Genomic DNA, 11442 nt, shown 5'->3' with positions numbered 1-11442 from the left:
CTGGGATAAATGTGTCTAGCTCCAGTCACCAAGAAGAGGAGTTGCTGTAAATGAGCTTGTTCTCAGCCTTGAATTAAAAAACCTGATTACCAGGACATTATTTCTGGCAATTAGGTACCAGAACAACATCAGAAAAATAAGAGATTTTCTTTGAAATATTTAATGAGTAAGCTAGTAATCACAGACTCATTTGCTGGAAATATGTGATGAGTTGGGGTTTTTTTGTGGTTAGGGTTCACTGTGCAATGAAAATCTGCATTTATCAAATCTACTAAAGGCTGCACTGAGAGACTGAACTGTGGCACCTATCTGACTTTTCTTTGCCTAGAACCCCTGGGTCTTTATGGGGTTACCCCATGCCCAGTCACTAATCAGAGGACAGTGCTTTGCTCCTTTTTCTGTTTCAGGCAGTTGTAGCTTGCTTTGCAAACACGCAAACAGCAAACACAAATGACTTGACCGGAAGGAGAGAGAAGAGAGCATTGCCCTGTGCATGTTGCATTACTAACTTGCACATGGTGTATTCTCTAACAAATCCCCAGTTTGGTAAGAACAATCCTTATTCAGTACTGATGCTGAAAACCCTGGGTTTGTCTAATCTGCACAGTAAGCTAGGATAAGATAGATCATGGCTGATCTAGCCTTGTAGATGTTTGTGCTGGTTTTGTCCAGGATACAATGAATTTTCCTCATAGCAGTGCAGTAACTATGTTTTGGATTTGTGCTTAGCTGCCAGCTGGGATTAAAACACAACAATGTTCTACAGAGGGGAAAAAAACATACTAGAAACCGTTTAAGTCCTTCCATTTGGCGGTTGTTTTATTTCTTGTTGATTTTTTTCCTTACAATCATTATGCTCAAATATAAAAATTCCTGGCCAAAGTTAGCTTTAGAATTTTAAAAGTAATTCCATCTGCATTGATACATGCCAAACATCACTAGATTCAGTTTCTGCAAACATACTGATAAGACTCCCAAACAGGTTGCTTTGCCCGACATCCAGAAAAATCCTCCTTTCCAACTTGTGCAAACATACTTCAGCTTGACAGAAAATAAGTTACACCTGAGTGTTTCCATGCTTAGTTTTCATTAATCTTAAATAACCTTTTTTCCATGGACCCTTAATGATTGGCTCATGCTAAGCTGCACCACAGTGATCCTTTTCAGCTGTACTAGGCATCCTCATGAATCCCAGGAACACAGAAATAAGAATAAATGCAGAGATGCCATGAGGATTAATATGTTGGTGACAGAACTGGGCACCTTTATTCCCAGAGCTCTGGAATAGAGGCAGTGCACTGCAGATCAGCTATTGTTAAGGCACGTGGTGAAATGAACAGTTCATCATCTCAGCTGGTTCATCTCTCTGAGTCAAACATTCTGTGCCAGTAGTAGATGAAGGTGGGTGAGTTGCTGGCCCCTATCACTATCAGCAACAGCAGGTACAGCATCATCATTACAGCAAAACGGTGGGTGTAGAACCAGGAAGATTCATTAGAAGGCCTGAAAGGGGAAAAGGACGTGAATTCTGTCAGAGATGCACAAATACCTTGGCAAAAAGTATTTCAGGCTTCATTATTTTAAGCAAATCCTATAAAAAGAGAAAGTTGTTCCACAATCTCTGTAACCAAGGAACCCTGATTTTCACCATATCACTTTTCCTTAAGTCTCTGTGCACAATCCTGTCTTTTCTCCCCATGTTCACACCTTTCCCTGTGGTCTGGAGCTGTAGCTGCCTGGCCTGTAGACATGTGTTGAGTAGCTGAGTGAACACTGCCACTTAGGATAGATAAGGGCAGAGTTAAAACTGAGGCAGTTGTAAGAGATGCACTCACCAGACATCCACTCTTGGTTTTCTGCCACAAACAGATAATTAGACCTCTCAAAGACTCTAAGTGCTTACAGGTCTGGTAAAAAAAGCAAATGTAGCAGAGCCTGGGAATTTCAAAGAGCGAGACAGAGGCAACACGATGGTGTAAGACTTTTTTCCATAGGAAACAGGCTACAAACAAATTCTGGCAGTGCAGTATATCTTTCTTTGTTGTTTTCTATTGTTTTTCAGCAATGAGATGTGTTTATCTGGCTGTAGTAGCAGCTCATCCCTCTAGACAGCTGAACTCTTACCTCCTTTGCTGCTTCTGTGAATACACTAGCAAGTATTTAACTCGTAAAAGCTGGTTGTTTGTGACAACAAAGTATTTCTGTGGTACGTCTCCCCCTTCACTGTTTTTCACTCTTGCTCTTTTTCTGTCTATTTCTTCTGAATCTGAATTGGGAAAAGAAAAAAAATTGCAGAACTTCAAGTAACTGTAAAAAAAAGTAAACAACCAACACCCCCATACACACCCCCCAGAAGAATGGGAATGAGATAACCAAAAATCTAGTCTTGGTATTCCCCTGAATCCCTCAGCATCCAAGAATAGAGTGAGAAGTTTGCTTGAGGCTATACCACTCCTAGTCATCCTTGGTATGGATGACATTATGGCCCAGACCAGGGTGACAAGGAGGTAAGTCTCCCATCCAGTGCTCAAGGAGCCACTGATATTAACAGGGAAAGAAAAACAACATCAAGGACAGATGTAACTACTACACAGTTATTACTGTGCTAGACTCACCTTTCTTTTTCACCTGACACTTTACATCTGGGTGGTCAATGATCTCACAGACAGCCACACAGCTGAGGACAGAGCCCAGTGCACTTCGCTGCCAGCCGAGACCATGAGGGCTGTACAGCAGAGCCAGGCTCAGGTCACTGGTCAGATAGGTGCCTTCACCAAACAGGGATGTCTGAAACAGAGCAGAAATCTACCCTAAAATCATGTGCTGCAAACCTCAAACAACATTTTTTTCAGACTGGCAGTTCTGCTCCTGAAGGTAAATTACGAAAGGCCTTTCTGACCCATGTTGGGCCTGGTCCATGCACTGTTTTTGTACTGGCACAGCTTCCTTGGGGTGGGGCCGCTGCCCTCTCCCATCCCTCAAATTAGCTGCTTGGCAGAGCACTCAGTGTGGACAGATTCATGCTTTCCCGGATTTGGAGTTAGTTTGCCAGCAAAAGTATTTTACATCAACATGACTGCACCGCTGTTAAAAGGCATTTCATCGATTTATTGAGACTGTCATCATTCAAGTAATCCAAACTCCCCAAACAAGGCAAGGCTTTACTTCATTTAAATCCATGCTTTACTAGAAAAGAGAAAAGAACTTTTCAATTTGCCACACTGGCTAAAATTATTACTCCAGTAAGTCCATTGTACCCAGTAAACCATTACTCATTGAGAATGTGGGGAAAAAACACAGTCCAGGTTGACTGGAATGTCAAGCAGGTGCTGTGTCAAAGCTGCCTCAGAGCTGACACAAAAAGCCAGGAATCTCAACTTCTCTTCCACTGAAATCAGAAGAGGTGCAAATCCTGTGGGATGTCTCCCTAAACCAGACCATTTTAAGAAGGCTCCACTGGCAAGTAGCACCTGAAACTCTGCCGATCTAAACACAAGGCCAGGCAAAAAATCTCCACTATCCTCTGTCTCTGCAGACAGGCACTTCCCAGCTGCAGTCTGTCAGACAGGACAGGATTTTCAGAGGAATTACACTTCCTTATAAAGAAGCAAAGAACACTCATAATTTGTCACACTGGTGAAAAGGGTTTCATGCCACTTCCAGTTTTTGCCCTCAGGCTGCACTAGAAAATCCAACACAGCCATCTGCAAAGGCCTACACTGAAATGAACACAGCAGTACAAGAGCATCAGCACATTTCATACCCCAAAAGGAATCTGGGCCTATTTTTAAAACTGTCCCCAGCTGCAAGTGAGCAAGGGAAGATGGTGTCAATGGCAGGAGCCTCACCCTGTTCAAGTGGCAGTGCAGGCCATGGTGCAGGATGGAATGGAAGTTCTCCAGGCGGCTCCCATGGAAGGCATAGATAAGGTCCCGCTCTCCCTTTGTCTCAGCAAATTTGGTGTTCATTTGATCACAGTACATGATCTCAAAGAGATAGTGTGGAGCAGGAACTGCAGCCCCAGACATCCCTGTGAGTTCCTGGATCTTCTTGTACTTAAAAACAGGAAGGAATATCAATGTTGGTTTATGTGGTTAGATTACTCACTGGAAGCCCTGCTTCCCGTCCCTTCATACTGTTTAATGAATTCTGATTATGCTTTTCTGAGTTAGAATTCAACACTGTCACAATTCAGAAGGAGTAAATGCACAGTAAAAATCCTGCCCGTTTCTTGCTTCTTGCTATTGAAGTTAAATCCTTAATCTTGTCTCCAGAAAAAAAACCCCAAGCCTGAATTGTAATTATGAATTAATTTATGATGCAAGGACAATATCACAGTTCTGCTTTGGCTACTAAGACAATATATTCATCAGCTGATCTTGCAAGAGGAAAAAAACAAAAACAGAAGTTGTTTTCAGTTTGCTGCTAATCTCTACAACTATTTTGATCCCTGTTACAGAAGTGCCTCAGTGGCTCTGAACCTTTCCCTTTTTGGGACAGAAGACAAGAATTGTCTTTCTCAGTGACAAGCAGGACCCAGTTCCATGACACCCAAATTGACTCTCTCAGACTAAACTATGCATGTGCATGTTATGTTAACTGCAGTAACCAACTACAATCACTGTCTATCATCAATTACTGACATTGGTAACTATTTCTTCCAACCAGTCTTCCTGAAAATTTACTTTAAAACATCCCTCTCTATATACAGAAAAGAATGGATTTATGTTCAGCTGTCAAGCTCTCACAATAACCAACTTAATTCTGGGAGGAGGAAATATTCTCTGAAGTGCAAGTTTGCCTCAAAAACCAAATTCTAATTACAGTTTTCAGAATTCAAAACTTACCTCCTGTTTCTTAGTACTTTGTATCATGAAGACTTTAGATGATAGAATCCAACTAAACAGCTCCCAGGTCCTTTTATCTGTATTTGGAACAGATTCCAGAAGCTCTTTCAGGCTTGGTAGAGCCTTGGTATCTGCAAGCTAACAATAGAGGCATTTAGCACAAGCTCCTTAGTGCCATTGCGATTAAACAGGGACCTCTAGTGAAAACAAAACAATATTTCACCCCAACAAACTGAAAAACAGGTTCTGTTCTGAGATATAAACACTTGTTTCCAGTTTGTGGGGAAGTTTGTCAATTGCTCTGAATGCAAATAGCAGGGTAAGTTACAAACAGTGATATTTACCAACAGCATCTGTAGGGTTCGTACAGGAAAAACCAGACACGCTCCTGAGAGAAAACTATCACAGGGCAGCATGTGCAGTGGACCTGACATGGGAGTGTTCAGGCCATGTAACATGCAAATCCTTCGGTATGATTTTGAATTTAACGTTGGCGAGCTCTCATAACACTTCACAGAATATTAGAAACATTAAGGCTGGACAACACGTCTGAGATTACTGAGTCCAACCCTTAGCCTAACTTTGCCAAGCCCACCACTAAACCATGACCCCCAGTGCCACATCTACGTGTTTTCTGAACACCTGCAGGGATGGGGATTCCACCACTTCCCTGGGCAGTCTGTGCTAATGCCTAACCACCCTTTCAGGGTAGAAATGTTCCAGAATCGTCAATCTTGAGCAGCTTGATGCCGCTTCCTCTCGTCCTGTCGGCTCCCTACCTGTTACCTATGGCTTGTTACTTCACGTGACGTCCACACCGGATCTGGGCGTTTCCCAGTGTGGGTTTATCGGTCAGAATCCCAAATACTCTTTTAAACCTGGATTTCTTGACTGGATAAACCCTTCATCCTGCTTTATCCGTGACCCGGCGGCGCCGCTGCCCTCACCTCTGTGGGCAGCCCGTGCTCCCCATCGGGGCAGGTGCCCTGGCGCTTCGGGCAGCTGCCCCGGGCCGGCCCCCGGCACTCACCAGCCCCTCGAAGTCCTTGCTGTCGCCGCTGGCGTAGCGGCCCGGGAAGGGCCTCAACGCCGAGTCGCGCTTGTAGCTCTGCAGCGCGGCGGCGAACAGGCTGCACCGCAGATCGGCGGCCAGCGGGTCCCGCCGCGCCGCCTCCCTGGCGCCTGGGGCCGCCTCGCCGGGGCCGGGGCTCGACGCTGACATGCCCGGCGGGGGCTGCCGAGCCCCGGCCGCTCCGACAAGGTGGCAGCGCCCGCCCCGCCGGCGTCGCCCCTTCCGCCGCCGGGGCCGCGGCGTGGCCCCGCAGCCCCGCCCCGCAGCCGCCTCCGCCCGCCCCGCGCCGCGCCGGAGCTGTCGGTCCGTGCGCCAAAGGGAGCGGGGGCAGCGGGCGGTTGTGCCCCGTTACGTGCGGACGGGGAGAAGGGACGGAGGTCTGGGGGAATGGCGCCTTCCCCTCCGGTAGTGACCGGAGATAATGACAGAGGACAGTGGCATCTTCCCCTCAGGCAGAGACCAGGAGCGGGGTTCAGGGGGCAGTGGCATCTTCCCCTCAGGCAGAGACCCGGAGAGGGGTTCAGGGGACAGTGGCGTCTTCCCCTCAGGCAGAGGCCGGGAGAAGGTTCGTGGAGAATAGCGCCTTCCCCGCCTTCAGGCAGAGATCGGAAGAGGTGTACGAAAGGGAATGGCACCTTTGCCTCAGGTAATGAGCTGGAGAAGAGTATGGGGATGGAATGGTGCTTTCCCCTCAGGATGAGACTGAGAGAGGTGCGGTGGGAAAATGGCGCCGTCCCCTCAGGTGTTGATCAAGAGATGGGTAGAGTGGGCCATGGCACCCTCCCCTCAGGGGGTGACCAGGAGAGGGGTACAGGCAGGAATGGCACCTTGCCCTCAGGTAGAGGTTGGGAAAAGGGGTACACGGGAAAATGGCATCACCCTCACAGGTAGAGACTGGGAGAGGGGTACGGGAGAATGGTGCTTTCTCTTCAGTTGGAAACTGCAAGAGGCCTACAGGGTACAGCAGCAGCATCTTCTCAGGTAGTGACCTGGAGGGGGTAAAGGGAGAAATTGCATTTTCCTCTCAGAGACTGGAAGGGGTTATGGGTCGGGGGAAAAATGTCACCTTTACCTCAGATACAGACCAAGTCTGGTCCATGGCCCATGGGGCAAAGAGGACACGGAGGGGGACCCCAGCTCTTTATACCCAGAGTGCAAGCACATCAGGACCCCATGGCAGGGGACAGAGGGGGGGCACTGACAGTGTGCTGGGGTGTTAATTGCACAGTGGCCATGTCAGGTGGCTTGTGCCCCATCCTCTGCACTGCATTGCGGGGGTCCCAGGGCCCTGCCCTCAACTGCTGGGGCATGGCAGATGCAAACTCCCATCTTGGGCATTACGTTCGTGTGAAACAGCAGATTAACTAGAAGGGTTATCTAAGGAGACTTTGTCAAAATTGGTTTTATGTAGCTCTAATTTTAACAGATTTACTTAAGTCAAAAATGTGTAGATGTCATTACTCCTCAACAATTCCCTTTATCATCCAAATTTGTAGTCTCGAGGAAGAATCCAAGTTTGTTTGAGTCATCTCTGCAGGCTGGCATTACAGGATTAAGGGAGAGGAATTCACTTTTTAATTGAACCCCTTCATCAGGTTGCATTCCCTATGTTGCTTGAAATTGAGGCTCAGTGTTCCTCCCTGGAATGCTGGTGTGGTGTTAGTGCTGTGAAGCCTCTTTCCAGTCCCAAAGTGTCTTAGAAATCCCCATCATCATGGTGGAAGCCTCCTCAGCCCACATGCTGTTAGTGTCTTGAGTAAAATTTTGGAAATGCATAGCAATATTTGAGGTCTTCTAACACCTTTCTTGGTTTCTTCATTCAGGAGGGATATTGCACATATCCATGAAGTAACTGATACAGGCATGCACAGATGCTCAGAAAAATGCTAAGGTCAGTTGTGAATACCTTTTACTGGGCTCTCATCTTGTAGCTGGATTTCCAGAGATAGCTGGAGCTGCAATTGGCAGCCTTCTTTAATAGCAGCACCAGCTGTGTTATATCCTGTCTAAGGTGAAGCTGGTCAAAAGCAAAAAAATAAAGGAAACTTGATTCCCAAGTGCAGAATTCCCATTCTTAATCATCCACTTGAATGACTTGAAATTTTTAATAATTCTGAATCCACTTAATAATGATGAGATTTCAAAATTTTGGATATAACCAGATAGATCATAGCCTGTGCACTGTTGCTTTGTAAGGTATTTCACAGTCATATATATAATTGAATTGAGTTGTAGCTTTGTTTACTTGCTTTTTACTAGTTTATCCAAAAAAGCACCTTTCCTTAGAAGCTGCATCAAAAAGTCTGTAATATTAAGCCATAATTTCTAGGACAGTACAAATACTTGCTTGGGTCTGACATTTAGTGGCAGCATGTAGACAAAATTATTTTAAAGGTGCCTTTAGTTTACGTTACCCAATGTAGTAGATACCTGTACATGTTTTTATCTTTACAACATTGTCCAGTCTGTGAGGTCTGTGCTATTTTTCAACTTGCTTGCTCCAGAGGGTCTCCCACATGCCAGCAGCATGGATGGGTGCCCTAAGAAGAGAGCTAGCACCACACAAAGCCTTTTCTCTGGAGTTATGGAAATTACCCAGACTTGAAATGCAGCTGGAGTGATTCCTTTCCATATTTCTATATCCTTGAGAGGATGTATTTTACTTTATCTGATGTGGTGCCTTATTCTGCTGTAAATATCTGATATCTCTGACAGGCTGTTAGCAACGTCATTCAGTGATCCAGCTCAGGACATGTTTATTATCTCCCATGATATTAAATTGTTCTGTGTGATCCTTTTTTTTCAAAATCAGTCCTTGGCTGTCTAATTGGCTGATTTCATTCACTAATAAATCATTAGATGTAATATTTTTTGGTGCCTCTTGAAGAAGTTTAGAAAATGGTAGTGATGTCTCTTTCAATGCCTTTGGGTGGAAATTTACGTTGTTATTTTGAGCTTTTGAACTGATATTAATAATTCCTGTGCCCTCATTTAAGATACCAATTACTGTGTTAGAGGAAAGAGGGAGACTGTTGCTTTTGATATCTGTGGGACAGGTAATGACACACCATATAGCAAAAGGTGTGTCTCTGGTTTGGGAATTTCTGCATGCTGTATCTTTTATCTCACAGCATGCCCAGGGCTGTGGTTTTGGGACAGAGCATAGGGTCAAGAGCAGGACATGCAGGGCACTGCCAGCTGGGGCCCTGCTGTTGAAAGTGGGGCGTCCTGGCATGTGATTAAGGAGTGGGAATAGGCAATAGTCCCTGAGGAGAAGCTGGAAAAGAAAGACAGTGTGGGGAAATGGGAATGGAGAGCTGGAGGGGAAAGGTTTTCCTTGGAACCACATCAGTTCTGGGGATGCTGGGCTTCCTGTGCCGCCACTTTTTATATTACTCTAAGAGAGTCAAAATGCAGTGAAGCACCTTCTGTGGCCTTGTTATGGTTTAAAAAAATGAACCCAAAATAGATCTAAAACATCCCTGGCACTTTAATAGTTAATGGAGATTGTGAGAGCATTGATCCAAAACTGATGCCTACCTTTGGGATTCCAAATGGATGGTGCTCCCATTACGGCAGGCTCAGCTGCGTTCCCAATGACAGATACTGATGAGATAACAAGTTTGCGGTATCGATGCTGCCTGAGAGTGCTGCCTGCTCAAACTCGTTTGACACGGGGCTAAACCCTGTTTTACAGAGCTGTTCCTAAGCCAGAGTGAAGTGCTGAAAGCTTTTGGGGCTGTTTTAGGGGAAGTGTGCTGGTGTGCTGGTGATCCTAAACATCAGCCACTGTAGACTCAGGCCTGCAAAATGTGGGAGGATAAGCTTGGATAACATCATCGTTCCTTTGGAGGGGAAGCACAATTCCCCTCAGAGTTAGCTACAGCAGATAAGATTTTATAGACTGTGCCTTGCAGAAACCCCAAACCCAAACAAAGGTTTCTACACATCCCTCTCCCAACAGCTCCAAGAGGCACCATGTTGGCACGGCTCTGGAGTCAGGAGAAATGTGGAACAGCTGCTGGTTTAGCTTTGGTGTTGCTGCTTTTTAATTAACTGCTGTGAGTGTGTGCCATGGGCTGGAGATTGAAATTGAAAAGCATCTTTCCAGTCCTCTGGAAAACAACCTGATGAGCAATGCTTGAGCAATGTGTTGTGCACCTCTTCAGCATTTCTTAGTGACTGCATCCCACATTCCAAGCTTTCTCCCACACCTTTGCACCCCTGCTTGGTGTGCTTTGATACCTACTGGCAGGCAAGACTGGCTGGGGCACTGGCAAGGAGCTCTCTTGACTTTTTTTTGAGAAGAGTCCTTCAAGCATATTTCTCTTTTCCCACTTTATTTTCCTAGATAGAAAAGCTGTCCTTGGTGATTTGCTGTGATTCAGTGCAGAGATGGTTTTGTAAAAGATACTGAAAGGGTCGTTGCCAGTGCAGGAGTTTGAATAACGTGGCTGTGTGGCTTCTTATGAAATTGAAGATCTGATTATTAAACATAGACTGTAATAAAAATAGTTTCTAGTGTTGGCAGATGCATTTCAGCAAAGAAATGTGGCTTAAATGTCTTCATTTAATTCCAGTGTGTTTAAAATTGATCTCATGGACCGGAAAAGAGGGTTTTTTTTTCCCCTTAACTAGGGTCTGTGAAGGAAATTAATACAGGGAAGGGAAAATAGAAATACAATACCACACTCAGTGAAACAAATGCTTATGACTGAGGGCCTAGTTCCTTGCTAGCACCACTGGAACAGCCAGCTGTATAAGGTATGTTTTATTATGGAATTAACCTTGACCTAAGGTTCAAAGAGAAAGGTTAGTTTGAAATAAATCAGTAGTATGGTCAGGTCACTTCAAAGAGTCTAAAGCTGAGCTTGAAGATTGCATGCTGTTTATGTGTATCCAGTTGGGATAGAACATATGGTAAAGATAATAGGAGTAAACTATTTATCTCTTCCACCCGCCCCCACTTTGGATTTAACGCCTTTTTGTCCTTTGCATAGATCTGCTGCAGGGGATGTTCTTATCCTGGGATGTTTATTGAAAACAGAAATGTGGAATGAAACAACCTTTTTAAGTCAGCTGGGTAAAGCAGATTTTCCTTTAACGTTTTTCCAATTGCTCAGATTAAAGTAAACCATTTTGGAAGTAGTCATGAATATGGTGAATCATATTTCTTTGTCACTTGTCTCAGTGAATACAGACAGTCTGAGGAAAATCAAAACAAAATGTGCTCAGTTCCAAATTATTGTTGTTCTGATCTAAAAGCAGGATCACATTTCATTGTTACATGTGAGTTACATGGATTTAAGAGCTTCCCAAATACCAGATAATTCATGAGACACCCCAGTAAACTGGGCATGAGTATCCCAGTTAGCACAGGGAATGAGAACTGAGGGTGGTTATGCAATTTATCCAAAGCCATTTGTAAACTGTGGCAAAACACAGATTTGTCCTCATGGCTGCTTTAGATTCCAACCCTTTTTGATGGAGAGGGCCAGAATGCCACCTGGGAATTCCTGAATG

At 45.0% G+C, this 11442-nt stretch overlaps 1 protein-coding gene and 1 long non-coding RNA gene across 2 annotated transcripts in view; one reads left to right on the top strand and one right to left on the bottom strand.

The window, feature by feature from the left end:
• Positions 1-792: 792 nt before the first annotated feature.
• PARP16 (poly(ADP-ribose) polymerase family member 16) lies at positions 793-6166 on the bottom strand. The gene is made up of 6 exons (XM_071441198.1): positions 5878-6166; positions 4848-4985; positions 3849-4055; positions 2616-2787; positions 2125-2266; positions 793-1503 (listed from the first exon to the last, which is right to left on the bottom strand). The coding sequence occupies exons 1-6, from the start codon at positions 6067-6069 to the stop codon at positions 1359-1361; spliced, it is 996 nt and encodes a 331-aa protein (XP_071297299.1). The 5' UTR covers positions 6070-6166; the 3' UTR covers positions 793-1358.
• Positions 6167-6184: 18 nt separating this feature from the next.
• The window catches only part of LOC139596732 (uncharacterized), a 28100-nt gene continuing 22842 nt past the window's right edge, over positions 6185-11442 (top strand). Inside the window, exons 1-2 of the long non-coding RNA XR_011681430.1 lie at positions 6185-6565; positions 7743-7810. This is a non-coding gene — a long non-coding RNA (uncharacterized lncRNA). The remainder of the gene's footprint in view (positions 6566-7742; positions 7811-11442) is intronic.

The sequence above is a fragment of the Agelaius tricolor genome, unplaced genomic scaffold (assembly GCF_023055355.1).
Source record: "Agelaius tricolor isolate 1412-34295 unplaced genomic scaffold, bAgeTri1.0.p SCAF_16, whole genome shotgun sequence".
Lineage (NCBI taxonomy): Eukaryota > Metazoa > Chordata > Aves > Passeriformes > Icteridae > Agelaius > Agelaius tricolor.
This window is presented reverse-complemented; position numbering and strand designations above follow the sequence as displayed.